This window comes from Hyperolius riggenbachi, chromosome 10 (assembly GCF_040937935.1).
Source record: "Hyperolius riggenbachi isolate aHypRig1 chromosome 10, aHypRig1.pri, whole genome shotgun sequence".
NCBI classification, from domain to species: domain Eukaryota; kingdom Metazoa; phylum Chordata; class Amphibia; order Anura; family Hyperoliidae; genus Hyperolius; species Hyperolius riggenbachi.
In genome coordinates, this window is record NC_090655.1 from 84,221,072 (window position 1) to 84,243,337 (window position 22,266).

The 22,266-nt window shown below is 39.4% G+C and overlaps 1 protein-coding gene across 1 annotated transcript in view; it reads right to left on the reverse strand.

Annotated features, from left to right (window-relative positions):
• ARID5B (AT-rich interaction domain 5B) overlaps positions 1–22,266 on the reverse strand; it is a 445,568-nt gene that overhangs the window by 254,735 nt on the left and 168,567 nt on the right. The window contains exon 4 of the mRNA XM_068255131.1: positions 8,122–8,352. Coding sequence (XP_068111232.1) covers positions 8,122–8,352 — 231 coding nt within the window. The remainder of the gene's footprint in view (positions 1–8,121; positions 8,353–22,266) is intronic.

Sequence of the window (22,266 nt, forward strand, 5' to 3'; positions counted from 1 at the left end):
TTAGTCAACAAGTTATTTCCTTAGCCCCGCCACCTTCCTTTATGTTTTAAGCTCAGATCAAAAAAAACAAAAACAAAACTAACAAAAAAGTATAAATTTAATTTAACCAGTTCTGTATCTCTGCCACACATATCTATGGCCCTGAAAACATCACTTGTGGATCAGGAGTGTAGATATGAGTCTCTGGCTGTTTACTTTACTGCTGACGATCATGCACATGCACCCTCTTGCATGTGTTGCCATCCCACTGGTCCATGATCAGTTAATGGGAACATGTGTCCTAAAAGCCAATCAAAGCGCCTGTAATAAATGATCACCGACATCAGAGAGATGCCGGTGGTCATTCACAAAATAAAAGTAAACACACACACAACACATCCTGTGCACTGTTCACAATACACAGAAATAAAGTGTGTGGATACCTAGAAGACATATACTATATTACCTAAAAAAATAAATTTTACATTCGTTTTTAAACCCTTAACCAATTATACCACCTGCCCTGTAGTTAAAAAAGTGACAGCATTTTAAAATAAAAAGAATTAAGTTACCTTAGGGACTTTTTTTTTAGTATGCATGTAATGAGGGTATATTACTGTTATTTTTGCAAATAAGGGCTTGTGATTAGGGATATAGTATAAAGTAAAACACAACTGAAAAATACACCTTACATTTCTAAACAAAGTATTGTCACCATACATTATACTAGGGACAGAATTTAAATGTTGTAACAACCCGGACAAATGGGAAAATAAAAGGTGTTGGGTTTTATCAACAGGAGCCCTTTATTTTGGTGTGATAAATAGCGATAAAGTTATTAGTGAATGATTAGGAGGAGTGATTAGGAGAGTGGTTAAAAATATAAAATGTTATGTTTAATAAACTTATTAAAGCACATATGTCTTAATGCTAAGTATATTTCTGTTAGTAAGCATTTTGCCATGCACCAATAATTTTTGGATACACAAACAGGTATGAAAAACAGACAAGAGGAATAGGCGAAAGCAATAACACTACCCAATGCATGTTTCAACAAGACCACTTCATCAGATAAGATGAAGCCCAATACCAATGCGTAAGATAACTATTTAATATCCCGCATCTAGAGAATTTAGGAGGGGAGGTCATAAGCATCATGAGGTCTGGAAGTCAATTGTAAAGACAACATCCAGAAAAAAGAACATAGAAAAAAAAAAAAAACAACTGCTCCCTTCTAATGTTCCATTTCATCTAAAATGCCAATGCAGGGCATCCTTCCGCAATTTCGTATTGTTATTTCTGAATGTTTTTTGTACACTGCCTGTTTAACTTACAGTCAACATTATGCTCTATGCCCCCTCCTGTTTGCATCTTACTTTGTACAACACTATAAAAGAAGTCAATTAATAGCAGCAATAACTATTCTTGTTTTATTGTGATGAACAAAGGTCAGACAAGTTTGTAATACACAGTAAATCATCTTGTTTTGAAAATATACCTGATATAGAGCACCTAACAATACAGGCTGACTAGTCCAGTGAATTCAATGAATAGAATCCACCCATTGAACATACCGCCAAGTGTAGTCTCTTGACAAGGAACAGCAGCAATGCATGCAAGGCTTTGCAAACACAGTAACATGGCAACAACAACAAAAAGTACACTCTTAAAGAATTACAAAAATGTGGAAGTCATTAAGTTCTAGTTGATAAAATAAAACTTATGGTACTCAAAGCTGAACTCCAGATAGAGCACTAAATGACAGCCTATGTAAAATGGCTTCGCTGTGTGTTGTTTTTCTTAATATCTTAGTAAGGGGGCTGTTAGGACCATTGTAGTCCCTTACACACTCTGTCACAGACGGTTGCGGGGCCGCAGACGCGTCCTGGAACCGCCCGTGAAGAAAAAGCGATCGCACTCGATTCTCTGCATCGATTGCGCTTCAGATCGATAGAATCTGGATTGATGGTGTAGGAGCACCAGCTTAACTGCAGGATGGCTCTTTTGATATGCTAATGAGCCTGGGCCAGGCCTGTGTCCTGGAGGATGTTTGTTCTCAATTACCTCCATTTGGTGAGCTTTTCATAACAGGGAGAGCAAGGAAGCCAATCCCAGCAGGGGGCTATTCAAAACCTGCTTCCACTCCAGACTAAACGGCACAGAGCACGGGCCATAAGAAAGCATGGGTGGTAGGATTTCCTGTCGGTATACGAAAACCGTATATCGCACAGCTATGATATTCATATAGTCTTGTTCGGTAAAATCTGGCCATCATGTTGATATGAAATTCATTGTGATGGCACATTTGGTTATTGAGATATGAATCTTCACAGAAACCTGATCCGCTGCAATAGCCATGTCTGATATCATATTAATCGGTAGGTTCTGGGGATCAATAATATGTAATTATTATTTGTGTGCCAGCCGCGTAGGTCGGCCTAGAGAACATGTCAGGATTATGGGGCTGCCAAAAGCCCCTGCCCAGATGTGATTACCATAATCCGGCCTGGGGGCCGACTCTGGAAGCCCGCCTCTGAACTCAGCTCCATTAAAAGTGAATGAGCTGCCCGGGCAATTCAGTCCTCCAATTCCATCTATATGAGAACATTCTGCTGCCAGCCAGAGGACACATGGCTGGCGGCCATCTTGCTGAACTTTGAATTGAGCTCTGAAACAAAGGGCACATGGTTGGCGGCCATCTTGTCTGCTTTGAAACAAAGGACATCCTCCATTTTGTTTGGATTTTAAATCTTGCTGAACTTTGAATTTATCTCTGGAACAAAGAACTTTGCGAACTTGAAACCAAGGACTTGATGATTTTCCCACAAAAGGACATATTTCCACAAACCCTAAGTATTTTCTCCCTTTTTATTTCATACTGGCTATTACTGTTTTAATAATTGTTGATTTTAATAATTGTCTGTATATATTAATTATCTATATTGCTTTCAATAAACTGACGCCATCGTCAGTTGTTCTAGCTACCCTATTATTCAGCACGCACAGAACTGATCCCGGGTCTCTGAAGAGACGCTACTATTGGTTGTTGTTGGCTAGACAGAATAGAGTGTGTTTAACAGTTTTTATTCGCAGTCAGCGGGCTCCACGGGCCCATGGTAACCGAGGTGGTGGCAGTTATACCCTGAATTAGTGTGTATTTTGTAATTACCGTACCTCACAGGCTCCCTTCTGGTTTGTCTGCGGCTAATTCCCAATGGTTCCTGTGCATTGACTGCGACCAGAGTTCGCACGATCTGTGCGCTGGCACCGTTTAGAAAGCCATTTGCGGTCTGACCACTAGGGCCTCCTGTGACACACTCCAATGAGGCAGGTGGAGATTTTAGGACAGTCTCCACTGTGGTGGACCTTGATTCTTTTGGATGTGGTCTTTGCTCTTGTAGTGGCTGGTGATGCATTTCACGTGACCTGAATGAGTGGGCAAGAGCCTACAAAAAGCATTGCCAGCCACTGTCTAAATAAACACTTTTTGTATTACATTTTGTATCACCTATTGAAGTAAGCCACCTCTTTCCTTTTACACTTGACTCTTTTTAACTCAGGTTTATCCACCATTGGGTGCCTTTTGCCCCCACTGTGTCACTGTGTGGATTATTTGTTAAAGCACCACCATCAGTCAATTCCCTTGTCCATCTCCTCCATCTGTAAATGAGCAACACCACCTAAACAAAGTCCCTCCCTCAGTCAGCTGATTGGGCAGTGTAAAAAAGCAGTATAGCAGTTTATCTGCTGTCCCCTATTATAATCGAACTTACACTACTTGATTACCAGCAATGTGAAATGTAGCACAGCCTGACTGGCTTATAGTGCAGGCTTCTGCTCAGCCAATGAGAGAGTGCAAAGTCTGAAAGGTGATTACATGAAGCTGATACAAAGATGCATTTTCTGATAACTACCTATAATACCGGTCTTAAATAAACTTAATTTTGTACAATATAAGCACTTTACCTTACAGTGGATCCGAGATGAACTTTTACTCATTGCATAATTGTGTTCCTTTCCTATTGTTTAAAGGGCATTCCTCAAGCCAAATACTTTTTGTTTTTGTTTTAATGCTCAAATTCTCTAGAAACTAAATAAGCCACGCCCACAGGTTTTCAGAGAGCCAAGGCACTTTCAGACAGTAGCAAGGGCTCATGGGAGATCAGTATGGGCAGGAGGAGGGGGAGGTATTACTAGCCAGAGATTTCAGAGGCAGATGGGAGGAGGAGGGAGGGGGGGATTAGGTTTTTTTGCTCAAGATGCAGATAAGCATGCTTCTGTGTAATGTTTACAAACAACATGGCTGCTGTCATTGTATCCCAGGAAGAAATATTCTTATTTTATTAAAGCTGTTTGCAGCTAGATTTGCGGTGTAAACTTTAGATAAGATATATAGACAAGTTACTTGTTAAAGTTAGTTTTTCATCTCGGATCCGCTTTAAAGGGATACTGTAGGGGGGTCGGGGAAAAATGAGTTGAACTTACCCAGGGCTTCTAATGGTCCCCTGCAGGCATCCTGTGCCCGCGCAGCCATTCACAGATGCTCCGGCCCCGCCTCCGGTTCACTTCTGGAATTTCAGACTTTAAAGTCTGAAAACCACTGCGCCTGCGTTGCCGTGTCCTCGATCCCGCTGATGTCACCAGGAGCATACTGCGCAGGCCCAGTATGGTTTGTGTCTGCGCAGTACGCTCCTGGTGACATCAGCGGGATTGAGGACATGGAAACGCGGGCGCAGTGGTTTTTTAGACTTTAAAGTCTGAAATTCCAGAAGTGAACCGGAGGCGGGGCCAGAGCATCGGGGAGTGGCTGCGTGGGCACAGGATGTCTGCGGGGGACCGTTAGAAGCCCCGGGTAAGTTCAACTCATCTTCCCCCAACCCCTCTACAGTATCCCTTTAAGTGCAATTACACTTTTGTCTAAAAATGGCATATCATTGCTTTGCATTTGTTAATGTAATATAAATTCACCTAAAGTGATATATTTGTTTTTAAAATCTATTTTTTTGTTTTCATGTAAAGCCAGCTATAAAAGTGCTAAAAGGCCCGATAAACTCTAATAGCATTTTCCCCAACAAATTACAGTGCTGTTTTGACGCGCTCCTTGGAGAACAGACTACCTAGTATTTTCCCTATTCTTGTATAAACATCTGCACAAACCAGCAACATTGAGTTCCTACACCCAGAGCACTCAAAGGCTGTCTAATGGCCCCTCATCTGTGACTAGGCACAAGTTGTATTTTGATCTCTCAGCTGTGTCTGCTGACTGCCAAGGCAGAGAGCTAATAGGTAAACACAGGATGTTAACAATAGGTCTGCTTACATGAAAGCAGGAAGTAGACAAACCGCAGATTTATTGCAGGATTTGTATCAGCTGTAACAAAGAAATGTTTTCCTTTAAAGGTTGTTATGCTGTTGCTTATCTTCAAGAGTAGAGAGGAAGTTCAGGTCCACTTTCAAAAAGTATGTACCCAGGCCATCAGATAAAGAAAACTATGCCTTTGTAATGCACTGACTGAAATATCAATAATTATGAAAGCCAATCTGTCGAGTCTCATTATTTGTAGTGGTATTTATCTATGAGCGCCATTTCATTAAATCAAGCTTAACAGAAGAATCCAACCACTTATCAATGGCTTATTATATAACCCCAAGTAAGAGGCAAGAGTGTACAGTGTTTAAATAGCTGCAAAATTGTGTTGCGGTGAGCAAAAATTTATATTAACTACCAAATGGGATGATTATAGAAAAGATTACACTGAGATGAAGAAAAAAAACCCTTATTTATACAAATTGAGATTACACGCAGTATTTCATAAAACGCCTGGAACAAGCAAGAGCCTTCAGTATTAAGCCAATTAACAGACATTCTCAACTGTGGACATTTCATACAAGCAACTGAGAATAATAAATATGAAAAAGTTATATACACTGTATTAAAATACTAATAATAAATTACGATACGGTTTTATAACCCAATATAAAGAACTCATTGGAGATTTGCCAATATAAAAGCCCATCGCATTTTAATCACAGGTAATGTAGTTGTAATTCAGAACTCTATAAATAGATTTTGTAATATCATTTGGCATTCATACATGAGTCCTTGGCTAATTATTTTGAGAATTAGCATTCTAGATATAATCATGTTTCAGCTATGCGAGGGCATGTTGTACCAGCTCGAGCTCTGGGGATTCAATATGCCAAAATCAAATTGCGAAAATGGAACATTCAGATAAAAACACGGATTACATACATATGAACCACACATTTTCTTCCCAAGTTCAGAACAGAAGGGTGGAAATTGAATTCGTACGGAAAGTTGGCTGAGCTAATAAATTTCACATGCAACCAGGTGCGGCTAAGAATAATTCAATTATTCCTTATGTATAGATTTGTATCATTCTATAGGCTTGGATGTAGAAATGTTGCACAGAGTGCAGCTGGAAGATTACTTGATATTAAGCTATGTTTATGTATGTTTTGAGAAGAAGTTTGCTGAACTGCCATTTTGAAAAAGTGATTACACATCAGCGGCTTTACAGCAAACCTGAAGCGTAAAAAACCCAGCTTATGATATAATGAATTGTAGGAGTAGTGCGGATAATTAATAGAACATTAGTAGCAAATAAGAGTCATTTTTATTTTCAGTTACATATTTTTGATTGTATAATATTGCATCATAGTGTTACAGTTGCAGTTTTAAAACCACACTCTGTATTTTAAGCTATACAACAAAACAGAATAACCCTTTGAACTTTCCTTCAGTAAAACTTTATCTTAAGCTGTCTCTATTTCTTGGTTGTTTAAGTGCTTAAGAAAACAGGAATGTATTCAATTAAGCTGGGTCGAATAGCTCAGAGAAGCTCTTTAGTATACATAACTTACGATTTGTTTTTGTTTTTTTTTACTTTTCCTGTACTGGAAAAAAGTACGAGACTCTTTCCTTTGATAATAATGTTCTATTTCTTAGCTGTATTACAAATACAATTCATTATCTCATACGTTTATTTTTGCTCCATGTTAGCTTTAAAAAAAAAAGATTTTTCAAAAGTATGGCAATATAACCAAAATACATCATTATAACACAAATGGTGATTTTATTTTTTTCTTGTGCATTTTCTAAAATACACCCACTTTTTATATAATGTCATATTCATTAAAGGGCAATCCAATTTTGATCATAGCCAATAACGGCTTAAATCCCCTAAATTGGCTATATTCAGCTCCTATCAATATGAAGAAACAGGCTGGCATCCATATCTGTTACTGTAGTGGAAAGCTGCTTAAAGACTTTAATTGTGGCCACTTACCACAACTTCTTGATGCGGTGATATGTGAAAAGTAACAAAAAGGGTGTATGGGAAATACTACAGTGTCCATCTGTCTTCTATTGTAGACTATAGTGTTCACTACAAAAGCTATTTGGTGATCAATAAAATGGAAATCAGACTGACCAGCACTTTATTACGGCATCTGGCATTAAAGTATAAGAGTAAAGTAGCAATCTTAGAAAAGAGTAAAGTAGTAGTCTTAGAAAAGAGCATATTACCCTGAAAAGTGGTGAGGTTTTCAACTGATTGCTACTAGTAAACATGCGAGTCTGAAACGTTTTCTTATTTCTGCAGAAATATTTGTACTTTTCTGGTCATCAGCTTATCACCAATGTTAGTTGGAAGGATCAGCTCCTCTACTGCACCATGTCCATACTCCCCCTGCCACTAAGAATTCACAGCTGAAGCTACCACATGGAGGACCCAACACAAACCCAATTAAGAGTCATCTATGTTTAAAAAAATATGAATTAAAAACAAAAACTCAGAGGTCTTTTACATGAGGAAAAGGTAATTTTGTGCCGAAAAACAGGTCCAAGGGCTCATTCCACTGAAGGGCAAATTCTGGGCAATTACCAGCACACAAATTTAAATCAATAGACTGCTTTCAAATTCATGTGCAGGGGAAAAAAGGCACCACTACTAAAGGCAACCATCATGGATTTCAATTCAGACAAGAGAAAGCACAGAAATGACTGGATTAGCTCAGTTTTTTTCACCTTTACATGAAAGATGACAGTTTGAAGCATGCTATTGTGTAATGATAAAGTACAGTAATTAACAATTTTGGCTTGTTGCCATTTTGACTTACCAAATTCGTCGCATACACTTTCATTATCAATAAGAGTTGGGTGGTCAAATGTATCCCGACAGTAAAGGATCTTGGTGTTCTTGTTGATTATGGGAATGCCGCCCAGTGCCTGGACAAACTGGTCTGCCAATACTGAAGAAGGTTTGGCCTGGATACGTTTTAGAATTGACCGATATCGGCAATACTGTGGATAACTTAACACCATCACGTTGCCCTCATTTTCATCCTCTCCTGCAAAACAAATCAATATAGAGTTTAAGTATTTCGAGGAGACCACTCATCTACTCACAGTTTTTAATGTGATGTCCTTAATATCCAACTAATACGAATAACTATCGGTACTGTATAAAATTAACATTTGTTTGTTTTTCACTTTGCACCTAAAGTTTCTCTCATAAAAACAAAAACACACACACTCAAAAAGTTTAATATATCCTACGTTATAAAACATTTTTATAGGGCACAATTGACATTCATTCTTAGTACTTAGTACAACATCCTTTTCCAGTTATAACAGCTTTTAAACGTGAAGCATAGCTTGACACAAGTGTCTTGCAGCGATCTACGGGTATCTTAGCCCATTCTTCGTGGGCTAAAGCCTCCAGTTCAGTCACATTCTTAGGCTTGCGAGCTGCAACTGCTTTCTTTAAGTCCCACCAGAGGTTCTCAATCGGATTTAAGTCTGGTTACTGTGATGGCCACTCCAAAATGTTCCAGCCTTTAATCTGCAACCATGCTCTAGTGGACTTGGAGGTATGCTTGGGATCATTGTCCTGTTGAAAGGGCCAACGTCTCCCAAGCCTCAGGTTTGTGATGGACCACATCACATTTTCATCCAATATCTCTTGGTACTGAAGAGAATTTATGGTACCTTGCACACGCTGAAGCTTCCCTGTACCTGCCGAAGCCAGACAGCCCCAAAGCATGATTGACCCCCCCCGCCATGCTTCACAGTAGGCAAGGTGTTCTTTTCTTCATAGGCCTTGTTCTTCCTCCTCCATACATAGCGTTGATCCATGGGCCCAAACAGTTCTAATTTTGTTTCATCAGTCCACAGAACACTATCACAAAACTTTTGTGGTATTGTTCTGTGGACTGATGAAACAAAATTAGAAATGTTTGGGCCCATGGATCAATGCTATGTTTGGAGGAGGAAGAACAAGGCCTATGAAGAAAAGAACACCGTGCCTACTATGAAGCATGGTGGGGGGTCAATCATGCTTTGGGGCGGTTTGGCTTCTGCAGGTACAGGGAAGCTTCAGCGTGTGCAAGGTGTCATGAATTCTCTTCAGTACCAGGAGATATTGGAAGAAAATGTGATGCAGTCCGTCACAAACATGAGGCTTGGGAGATGTTGGACCTTTCAACAGGACAATGATCCCAAGCATACCTCCAAGTCCACTAGAGCATGGTTGCAGATTAAAGGGAACCAGAGTGGATCAAAAAAAGGTTTTATACATACCTGGGGCTTCCTCCAGCCCCATACGCACGGATCGCTCCCACGCCGCCGTCCTCTGCTGCCTGGATCTGCCGGTACCGGGTCCCGGCATTGCCACGAGTCGGCCAGTCGACCGGCAGATGCGGCCAATTGTCCGCATCACACGGAGCTCCCTCTATACAAGTACGCATGAGGCTGCCTACTGCGCAGCCGCATGCGTACGGGTATGGAGGGAGCCCCTGTGATGCGGACAATTGGCCGCGTCCACCGGAAGAGATGGGCCCGGTACCGGCGGTTCCAGGAAGTGGAGGATGGCGGCGTGGGAGCGATCCAGGCTTATGGGGCTGAAAGAAGCCCCAGGTATGTATAAAAGCTCTTTCTATTTCCAGACTCCATTCCTCTCTGGTTCCCTTTAAAGGCTGGAGCATTTTGGAGTGGCCATCGCAGTCACCAGACTGAAATCAATTGAGAACCTCTGGTGGGACCTAAAGAAAGCAGTTGCAGCGTGCAAGCCTAAGAATGTGATTGAACTGGAGGCTTTTGCCCATGAAGAATGGGCTAAGATACCGTAGATCGCTGCAAGACACTTGTGTCAAGCTATGCTGCACGTTTAAAAGCTGTTATAACTGGAAAAGGATGTTGTACTAAGTACTAAGAATGAATGTCACTTGGGGGTTGAATAAAACTGATAATGATGTAAGGACAGAAAATACATTTGTGGTTACTTCATTATAAATTTTATGTTATATTTGTCTGACTTACAAGTGCCTCTTTGATTTAATTGTAAACAAGATGACTGAAATGATCAAAATCAATGTCAAACTGGCCAACACACTCAATTTCAGTGGGGGTTGAATAATTTGGAACACAACTGTAAGCGTGAACAGATTATTGTCAACTGAAACTCTCTCTCCTGCTATTGTTTAAAGCCAGCCCTACAAAAAAAAATATTAACAGCTGAGGAAATATAAATACAATTAGCTGTTGACTGAGAGAGTAATGCCAAATGTACCAAAGTGTTAAACAAATACGGTAATGGATATCTGTGAAACCCAAGGGAACAGCAACCACCTGATAAGAAAAACTCAAATGCATGAATATTTTTTTTTTTAAAATGAGCTTGTTCATTGGCCCACACTGGAAGACTTTTTTGGGGCCAGTTTCTGAAGATCCAGGAGTCGGAAAAGGGCGGCGAGGGAGCGACAAGCCTACAGGACGCCCCAGGTATGTCAACATTTCCCATCCCCCCCCCCTCCCCGTCTCATGTACACTTTTAAGGTGGCCGCACACTGTACAATTTTTTTTCTTTTCAAATCTCTTTTTTAATTCAAGAATTGCAATCAATTTTTTTGATTGATTGTAACATTTAAAAAAATCTGACCAATGTACACATATGTTAAATATTCCCCATTTATGAAAAAAAAATTATTGAAATCTCGGGAAAAAAATGCTTGGGTCTGTACATAAAGTAATTGACTATCTACCACACACCATTCAATTGCCATTAAAATTGATCAGAAAAATACAACACTCTCGATCTTTTCTTGGATAAAAACAGAAAATTGTCAGATTTCTCGAACAAATGAAAAAAAAAAAAAAAAGCTTTACATTTTTCAGGACATCTGATCGATCTTATCGAATTGCCCAAAAATTGGATCATTTTATTGTATGGTGTGTGACCACCTAAATTTATACAAATGTGGTGCAATGCAATGCCAAGAGAAAAAAATATATATTTTTTATCAACTGATAAACAACTATTTAAATATATTTCACCAGAAAAGCTAATCTGTAACAAACTTCAAAAAATAGGAAATGAAATCTTGTTTAATCTCACTAAAGATTACACAGCTGACTTTTTCATGTCAATGCACATTTTACCTTTAAAAAAATGGACTTATTCCAATTTCCGTCCATATATTTTTCTGCAAAGTGTTTGCTTATAAATGTAAGATTGCCCAGCATAAAAGGTATAAAAGAACAGGTGAAAAGGGGATCCTGAATGCTATCAAAGAAAGGAATACAATTGGTAGATTTAACAGTGTTTTCCCGTTCAAAGTCAATTCAACACTGTTTCTTTCATGCAGTTTGCCATGAAAACTGTTACAGAAAAATGAAGTAATGTATTTTAGTTCACGCTGCATCTTGGCACTGCCATTTAATGTTTGAAGAGTCTGAAAAACATTGCTTATTCTTGAAAACAGAATGTTCTCTTATTTCCCGAATTCCGAGTAACCATCCAAAAATATGAAATAAAACATGACGTAAATGTACAGAGCAGTACGGCGCTAGAAAAAATATATAATTAGATGTTAAGTTTAGCAGGTGTAACGGACTTTGATAAATATTGCCTTAGTTTTGAAAGCCAGCCTGCATGATCAATAGAATAAACAAAACAAGCGTATGCGAATGTCATCTATAGTTCTGTACTTCCTGTGTCAGAAACCCATGTTCAAACTGTACACTTCCAGTACAGTTAGGCCTCTTTTTCACGAACTGTGTGCTCAGCAAGCAGTTACCTAGGCAGCAGCAAGCAGTTGTGAGAGTTTGAGAGGCATTTCCCTGCTCATCAACTGTCCGTGGAAAAGAGGCCTGAGTTAGGTTTCTACCTTGTCCATTCGGAATATTTAAAATTAACCTGAGCTCTGGATGTATTTTCTAAATAAAAGGTTTGTCGTCTTCTACCAGAAGTAAGCCCATACCTTTTATTTTGCCTCTATGATGTCCTAGAGTTCTACATTTCAACTTGTCCAATCTTTCAGTCAGCAATGGCACACTCTCTGAATTGCTCTCCGCCCTTCTGTCTAACAAACAGTCAAATCTAAGAAAAGAGGTTCACACACACTAGAAAAACTTGGTCAAGACGCTTATTCTGTGAGGTCTGGCCACACATCTATCATGTGTACAAGTGTCCCATAGGGTCATATAGAGATCCGGCATATCTGATCTCTAAACAACACTGATGAATGAACACCTGTATTTCCACTTACCCCATCTGCTGGAAGCCACTTGCTTGTGCGCTACCATATAGTCTGTCCTCCCCTCTCCATTGAGCCATACATGTCAGCTTTAAAAGTAAAAGATGTAGGCTTTAAAGCACACCATGCAGATTCATACTTCAAGCCCAAGTGTGGACTGTTCAACTTTTTTTTTTTTTTTTTTTTTTTAGGTATATAGAACATGGCAGATATAGGCTCAGAAAGTGTACTTCAGGCTTGCTGGGACAAAAATGGTCTAGTCTTATAACAACATACAACTCCCAATCTGTAAATACTGTGTTAGTCAACTATGAAAAAGTGACCACTAAGCTTGACATTGTGTAATTTATACATAGCTGTGAGGTTTAGGATTATAAATGGCACTGGTGATGTGAATTTCTCAGGAATGAATGCCTTAAGTTTACATGTGTAATTAATCTATCATCATTTAAAAGTTAAAGCGGATCCGAGATGAAAAACTAACTATAACAAGTAACTTGTCTATATATCTTATCTAAAAGTTTAGATTTACACAGCAAATGTAGCTGCAAACAGCTTAAATAGAAAATGATTATTTCTTCCTGTGATACAATGAGCAGCCATGTTGTTTATAAAGATTCCACAGAGGCAGGCTTATCTGTATCTTGAGCACTCAGCCTGTGAAAAAAAACAAATCCCCCCGCCTCCCCTCTGCCTCTGAAATCAATGGCTAGTAACACCTCCTCCTTCTGCCCAGACTGAGCTCCCATGAGCCCTTGCTACTGCCAAGGCTCTCTGAAAACCTGTGGGCGTGGTTTATTTAGTTTATAGGGAATTAGTTTATAGGGAAATATTTGGCTTGAGGAATGCCCTATAAACAATAGGAAAGGAACACAATTATGCAATGAGTAAAAGTTCACCTCGGATCCACTTTAACCCTTTGCGCCTAAAAGACCAGAGACTGCTGGTACCAGAAAACGGTGCCTTCGAGTGATGCTTAGCCTAAGCTATATAGATATATGGAATTCTTTTCCCAGAGCATTCTGGGGAGACCAGGTATAATTTGTACTGGCTTTGGTACTCTCAGAAACCTAACATTTGGCAGAAATCACCAGACAAGACTAAAGCCACCTGTGATGAATTTCAGAATGTAAATCAGGATGAGTAAAGATGTTACAATTGGCAAAAACTGACTAAATCATTTCTAAACGAATATTGAAAAAAACAAAATAAGCAATTTAATCATGTTCCTCTTTAAGAGTTTCTCTACTGATGATAAAGAGTTCAGTCTAACATACTATGTCCATTCCCTCAAAAACATAATAGTAACACAGAAATCCACTAACACAGGGCACAGCATCGAAGCTCCAGCTGCCTGATAGGTATAGTGGCGATAATTTATGAGAACGTTTGAAAATAATCTCATATGTGGCCATCATAGCAGATATTTGAAAAGAATGTATACATAAGTGGGGTGTACTTCTAATAAATGCATCAAGGCGTACTTAGACTAATGTGACTGCCACCAGCTTCTATTACAGGGTAAACACTTTAACAGAGTTGAGCAATGGTCTGTAAAGCATTACCCAATCATGAAACATAGTGCTTTCATAGCAAATGTAGTGCTGACATTTGAACTACCTATACACCTATTTCTTTATTTACCAACTGCTATTACTGCTTAAATAAACGATCAGACAAACAGAAGGGAGCCTGATGAATTATGTCTCTGTGTGTGGTGGGTCTCCGGTGCTCCTAGGCACCACAATAGTCTGGTCTGTCGATGGTTTCACTGCACATTAATGACAGGTAACCTTAACCAAGCAGTTTCAAGTGTTATTCGGTCTTTCAAGCAAATATTTAAAGATAAACTTTCCAAAGAACTGTTCACTGCAAATCTGTGACACTGCCTACCGGCTGCACCCAATAGGTTTCGCACACATGCACAAAAACACGGCTTAATATGTAAACTTCAGTTCTATAAAAAGGTAATATTTTTCCAAGCAAACCTGCCTAAAATATTATTAACTTAAAGAAATCCTGGCAAGCACCCTTTAGTAAGTGAATTTAAAACCTGTATGAAAAAAAAACTTGATGTTGAAAACAAATTAATAGCAGAGATTCTTGTGCAGTGGTGTACATGGTATATTTACATTCCCAGGAAGCTGTAGTGGGTACAGTAAACGAAAAAAAACACAGACACCGGGAGCCCTTATGGTGTATTATCTTAGGGTAAATGGTCTAGAGATAAGAGTAATAATACAAGTGTGGGTTGCTATGAAGGCAACCACTCAATTAGGCATGTGGGGAAAGCCCGTCCCCACTCGGTCTTTATTATGGGTGGTCGCAACTCCTTCGGAAAAAGTTTTTCGCATCGGATTCGTTGTGAAAAGAATCCCACTCCGTGGGATGTTATGCAATGGTAACGAGGAGAGTAGGAGGCGCCCTTGTTGTGTATATTAGATGCATTAAACGTTTAACAGTATCTATAAGATTTAGCCTACCTTATAAAAGGAGACTTCACTCGATAAAGGAAACAAGTGGTTTTATTAGGAGTAGCACTTCAGACAACATGTTTCGCGGCACAAACCGCTTCATCAGGTCAAATTAGGGTGCTTAGGTAATGGTACAAGGGAGCCTTACCTAAGCACCCTAATTTGACCTGATGAAGCGGTTTGTGCCGCAAAATGAGTTGTCTGAAGTGCTACCCCTGATAAAACCACTTGTTTCCTTTATCGAGGGAAGTCTCCTTTTATAAGGTAGGCTAAATCTTATATATACTGTTAAACGTTTAATGCATCTAATATACACAACAAGGGCGCCTCCTACTCTCCTCGTTACCATTTACATTCCCAGCCTTTTAATAAATAATACACGGCACTGACTATTTTAGGTTGAAAGGGTTCTTGTAGTAAATCCAAAGTGCAAATAAAAGGATGAGATAAACAATGGTATTTATCATCCTACGCCTAATAATGACTTTTTTTTTAAGTTATCTCCTGGTTTGATTGTATATTTAAACGGTACTTATCCGTTAGCCAGGCGCATCCGGCAGGTGGCGCTGTTGTTGCCAATTTTATTCATATTTACTTCACGTAGTAGTGTGGAAATGGAACCGCCGCAGGTGGCGCTAATTACATTTCTACAGAACGTAACAATACAGTGTTAATGTCAAATAATAGATTGTGTTTGAAGTGGCCGGAAACTGTCACTTAATGGAATTAAAATGAAGGCGGCGGCAATGTAACAGATGAAGCCGCCGCCTTCGTCTGTTCTTCTCCCCCTTTGCCCTCACTCTAAACTATAGAACACTGCCAGCACAGTCATTCGTTGCAAGCAAACAAGCAGGATTCCCTGCTGCTACGAACGACTCTGGGGGGGGGGACGCATGTCCCCGCAGGCTGCCAGCATTGTATAGAAGCGAGAGGGCAAAGGGGAGAACAACAGACGAAGGAGGTGGCTTCATCTGTTTCATTGCCGCCGCCTTCATTTTAATTCCATTAAGTGACAGTTCCGGCCACTTCAAACACAATCTATTAGTTGACATTAACACTGTATTGTTATGTTCAGTAGAAATGTAATTAGCGCCACCTGCGGCAGTTCCATTTACACACTACTATGTTAAGTAAGTATGAATGAAATTAGCAACAACAGCGCCACCTGCCGGATGCGCCAGGCTAATGAATAAGTACCATTTAAACATTTACAAAGTAGATTGAATGTTTTGTTGTCTCTGCTCAGTGCCAGCCTATTAAGTGCCCCTAAATGAAAATACATGAACTATTGATCTTTTTCTATCTCCCTGTGCTCTCAGAAGTTGTATTCTGCCAGGAAAACTTTTATGGCTGTAATTTGTTTATCATTGATATGTGCTGAAATCCAGACAAGGTACCCACAAGACAGAAGCTGTCATTTCTATGCCTCAAAATTAACTCTTTCAGGCAGCAAAATAAAACAAGCCTGTTAATCATGTTTTGCACTGTACATACACGTTTATCTCACGTTTATCTAAGTCACGTCGACTTGGGTACACTTTAATTGTGTGAATTTATTAATGATAACAGACATTCATAAAATTGCCACTTATGAAAGGATGTTAGCATTTAAGGTTTTATGTGATGCTTATCAGCAAGGAGTAAAACAAAAATGCTGATGTCAGACTGTAGGATTGACAACTGAAGTGTCATCTCTTTCAATACCAAAAAATAAAAAGCTTAAGAGCACAGGGTTGTGCAAAAACAATGTCATTGGATGAAATACCACCATCTCAATTCACAAGATCCTGTAATAGAGACTGTGATAAATGGTATCGCATCAACTATTCATCCCCTTAAAGCCCTACATTTTTTTTTTACAAAAAAAAAAGTGAAGTACCTGGCCAGCTACATCCAGTAGCTCCGCATAGCCAATAAAGTGTGTGTGCGAGTTCCTTCCTCAGCACAAATCACCTGACCTAGTCTGTCTCCTCCCACTGCTGCGAGATATTAACTCCTTGTGGCAAGCACTGCAACTTCATTTCAGAGCACGTGTGTATGTGTGATAAAGCTACAATAGAGGGTGAGAAGGCAAGGCACCCTTGAAAACCAGATATCAAAGGAACAAATACAAGTAACCCCTCTTCCAATCTAAAATAATTAAGATTTATAAAAAAAAAAAAAAAAAAAAAGTGGAACTATAAACTTACATAGCCATCCAACACCAGTAAAATTAGCTTAAGTAAAACATTTTTGTAGGCACTCCGTATCCCTAGACTGTCATTTGAACACATCACAGAAAAAAAAAATCCTCAAAACAATGAAATCCTTGCGATTAGCAGCTGTTTTCACAGGAATCAATGCCCCTTTGTGGGTAGAGATAGAATATGAATGGACACCACTTAACTGGCCTGTCAGCATGTACAGCCCACATATAAATCATCTTCAAAGTAAATAGATTGTCCTCTCTTCCTACATTATGTACACATATGGAACAAATTAGATTCACAACAACTAGTATATGGTTTTTACTGAGCTACAAGATTAATTTCTAGTCAAAACCAACCTAAAACCAACATTTGTAGGGGGCTACCAACTCATTCAGAACACTAAAACGTTGGGTCCTTTAATGATTCAGATAACTACTTTATACTTTTAAAAACTACTATAAAACCATACCAAACCCAATTCTTAAAATCCCGTATATGATTTATGGACTACTGTAATTTTTTTTGTTTCCTTCTTTTATATCTTCTGCAGGAGGAAACCACATACAATGGAGATATGAGCTTATATGCTTGTTATATCCCTTAATTTTGGGAATATGCAGCTGTTCCATCCATCGGCCTAATGGCGAGCTGTTGCCATGGTTCCAAGAAGCAAAAATGTCAACTTCTAGCATGTGTAGACAATAATTCAAATGGGAATTAATTTTTTAAGTGGAATCAGAAGTGAAAATAATCTGTAGTTAATTCCTGCCTTAACAGAAGGATGCGCTAATGGGTATAAAGTCACACAGTTCCTTGGGCGAACGCTCCAAGATTGACTTGTAGGTCTGTAATCGGATTAAAAAACACCCTGTGCTTTAGGCATCTGAGTGTGTATTTACAGTTAATGAACTGCTTCTAAGTGATATATTGGGGTTGACAGAAAGGTGAGGGCTAAACTGATACAACACACCATAGACACAATTAGATTCTATCGGAAACACTTGGCACAGGTATTGGTTTAGAATGAGACTCTTAGGGCTCAGACACACTGAGGACTTGTTCACGCTGCAGGCATTTTTGGATTTTTTTAAGCGCCTGCGATTTTTCAAAATCGCCCTGAAAGCACTTGCACCATGCTATCCTATGCGCTAGTTCAGATTAGGGCAATCCGTCCGCTTTCCGCTCAGAGAAGTGCTGCATGGACCATTTTTGGGGTGATTTAGCTTCTTTTGTATAGGAAAAAACACAAAATGCTCACAAAATCTCTTTGTGCAGCGATTGCGTTCGCGATTTTAAGACTAAATACATTGTATTCATTATTTTCCGGATCAAACGCTTACCAAAAACGTCCAACGAACAGAAATCGCTGGAAAGTGGGGGGGGGGGATTAGCTTCAAAAAACGTCCAACGTGAACGCTAACATGATAGGAACGCAATGTGAACGAGACCTTAGTGCTTTTTTGATCGCTTTTGATTGGTTAGCACTTTGAGCGCTTTTCAAAAATCGTTCCCATTCACTTTTATTAAAATTGCAGTAAAAATCACCATGATGCGTAAAAAGGTACGTGATCGCGGCAATTTTTACACAAGTTCTACCACAATTTTAATTTTAAAGTGAATTGGAGCGATTATTAAAAAGCTAGAGCTAATCAAACGCAAGCGCTCAGTAAAGCGCATATAGTGTGTCTGAGCCCTTAATGAACTAAGTTGTACTGTGACCCACAGAATGTTGCAAAAACAGTAGCAAAAGAAACTTCAGGCTAAAAAAGGTGATCCACAGGACAAAACTTAATGACCTACTAATTCAGACTAGCAGACCCCAAAAAATGGCGTCAGTAAAAGCTATGAGCTGTTCCACATTTGCTCTAGCTGCCTTTAGACTGGCCATGAAAAATAACCCCTACTGTTCAATAAGGGCCCATTTCCACAATGGCGCTTTTGCATGTGCTTTTTTTGCACATTTTCCTGTGCATGTCAATAGTGATGAAAGACAATGGGAGGAAAAAAATGCATATGCATGTGAATTTGCATGCAAAAAGCGCCCACACACGCACATGAATTTGCATGCATGTAGTGGAAATATGCCCGAAAGCATAGATTGGCTGCTTATTTTGCAGGCTTGAAAGCTGATCATCCATAGATGAAATAAGTACTTCTAGTAAGGTGCAGGAGTGGTATTTTTTAACATTTTAGAGCTGTTACACAGAGTGTGCAAAGTCTAATAATCATATATTTACCTATTTTAAAGAGAAGTCATGCTTTTCGCTTGCGCGGACATTTACAACTCTTATAATAGTGGTGTTGTTTTGGAAATCTGACATGAAAAAGTTTTCCTACTCCCATGTACTCTGATTCTTTGAAGCTAAGTGGAAAAATTATGCATGTTTCTTCCTGTATCCAATTACCTCAACTTCAAAATCTGCCAAATATTTTGCCCTTTAGTTCTTTTAATTGTATTAGCCTGAATGCATCTGAACAACAACTGAAACAAGCATTTAATGATTTCAGCACAAAAGATCCTTCAGATGCTTTACAGCTATTGGCTGAAACAATATGTCTTCTTTCTGTTCACAAATGAAGTCCAGGTATTCGTAAGAATTAATTTGCTTCACTTGGGAAACTAAGCTGCCTTGTTCAAAGTGTATTTAAGTAATATTGTGTCAATAAGACTGTTCTCTTGAAGTGATTTATGTTACCTTGAGTTGGCTTTACTGCATTAGACATTCCATTCTCTAAGCCTTTTACTTTCTTAGTGCAATCATAGCAACCGTGGACAAAAGAGACTTTTAGCAGTTGCTGATGATCAACTTATAACATTTGCAGAAAATTAAAATTCAATTTAACACTTAAAAATGGCTGCCATAATGTTTGCACTTGTGTTTAAATTCACTACAGCCAATTGCAAATTATATTAAAAAGATACATAAAGAATAAAAGTGAAAATTAAAATAAAAAAAAAATTCACAGAAAAATACCTATTAATTACTAACAGCGGAAAGGTCAAGTGAAACATGAGATTACTTTAAAAGTAAACTTTTTTCTGAAGCACATCATAAAACACTAGCATAGCAGTCACTATTCATAAACTTTGGTATGTTGCATTGACCATCATTCATTGTAAGAGATTCCTCTATATGGAGAAAAAAAAAATCAAAAACTTTTACTGTTATTTTTCAGCAAAGAAGGATAACAAGAGAAAAAGAGTCATATAAGGCCTGGTTCACGCTGCAAGAGCTTTTTTAGCGCTAGCGATTTGAAAAGCTCTTGCTAATGCAATACTATTGGTGATTTTTATAAAAATCACATTGTATAAGTGAGAACTAACTCCCAGCATTAAATTAGCAAGAGCTTTTAATATCACAAGCACTTTGAAAAAGCTCTTGCGGTTTGAACCAGCCCTCTGGTTGATCCAAAACTGATATTATTGAAAAATGTGAATACTTTCTGTACTATAGGCCCTGATGACATGGACACAGGAATAATCTATTTTTTGGAAGGTCTATTAAGCCCCGTACTCACCACCCGACAGGGCCAGCGACGTCCCCTTAATGACGATCATTAAGCGATGCCTCTTCCTGCACGCGACGTATACAACGTTACACGATGGGTGTGAAGTTAAGCGATTGTGGTACTTTGCGTGGAGTCGGCGATCTTAAAGATTTGATCCGCCGTGATGGTCATTATCACCACGTGACGCTAAGCGACGTTCGTGTGATCGTGTGTCTGCACACACATCACAACACTGCTTAAACGATGAAATGGGTACATAGCTTTAGCCTTCACAACTTTCAATTCACAACGTGTTAACCCACTTGAGGACCACAGTGCTAGACCCCCCTAAAGACCAGGATATTTTTTTCAAAATAGGCCACTGCAGCTTTAAGGCCAAGCTGCAGGGCCACACAACACAGCACACTAGTGATCCCCCCCACTTTTTTTTTCCACCAACAGAGCTTTTTTGTTGGTGGGGTCTGATCGCGCCCCAGTTTATTTATTTTTTTTACAAATATTTACTGTAATTTTTTTTTATTAAATCAACTTTTTTTTAAAAAAAAATCTCTCTCTGCCTCCCTCCCACCCCCTGCCTGCCAATCACAGCGATCGGCTGTCATAGGTCTATGAGAGCAGATCGCTCTCTTGTGCCCCAGGGGAACAGCCGTGTCACACTACTAGGTAAAATGATGGCGGTTTTGCCTTCTAACAGTCTCCAAGCAGCGATCGCCGCTGGGAGACTGAAGGCAGAGCTTAGCTCTGCCTACCAAGCAGGAGATGCATGCGCAGCCTGTGCGCAATCTCCTGCAATAACCGGCCTCCGGACTTGACGCCAATTGGTGTTAGGCAGTCCTGGGGCTGCCACCGCTGTCACACTCATTGGCGTGACGTGGCTTACGACAACTGCTGCTACCCAAAAAAATGATGACTGCCGTGAAACCACCTCTAGGTCCCATGGCCTACGCCAACTCCTGCTGCTCCACCCCCAAAAAAATTTGTAATGACCGCCGTGGAACAACCTCTAGGTCCCATGACCTACAACTTCTCCTACTGCTCCTAAAAAAAAATTGTAATGACTGCCATGAAACCACCTCTAGGTCCCATGGCCTATGTCAACTCCTGCTGCTCCCCCCAAAAAAATTTGTAATGACCGCCGTGGAACAAACTAGGTCCCATGGCCTACGATGTTTCAAAAACGATGTTTCAAATGAGCCTGTGAGTAATCCCTCGGAAATTTACGGAAATCCTTTTAACATTACAGAATTTGTACCGGCGGAATGCGGAATACTGCCGGAATATAGCGGTAGTGGAATTTCGTTATTATGGTAGGTGGAATTACCGCGATATTGGAAATCGCCTCTTGAGTAGTTTTGCGTCACCCAAGCTGCTTGGGTATTCTGTTAAAGGACCAGTCATTAAACAGCAAAAGCATTTTTTGTAACCTGTAAAAAAAAAAAAATGTATTCTTCAGAAGTTCTCTCTCAGTTGGCCCACTCAACAATTTATACAAGCCAGTTGATTAAGCAGATAAATAGATAACCTGCATTACATTGTTAAGATTATTGCAAAGACAA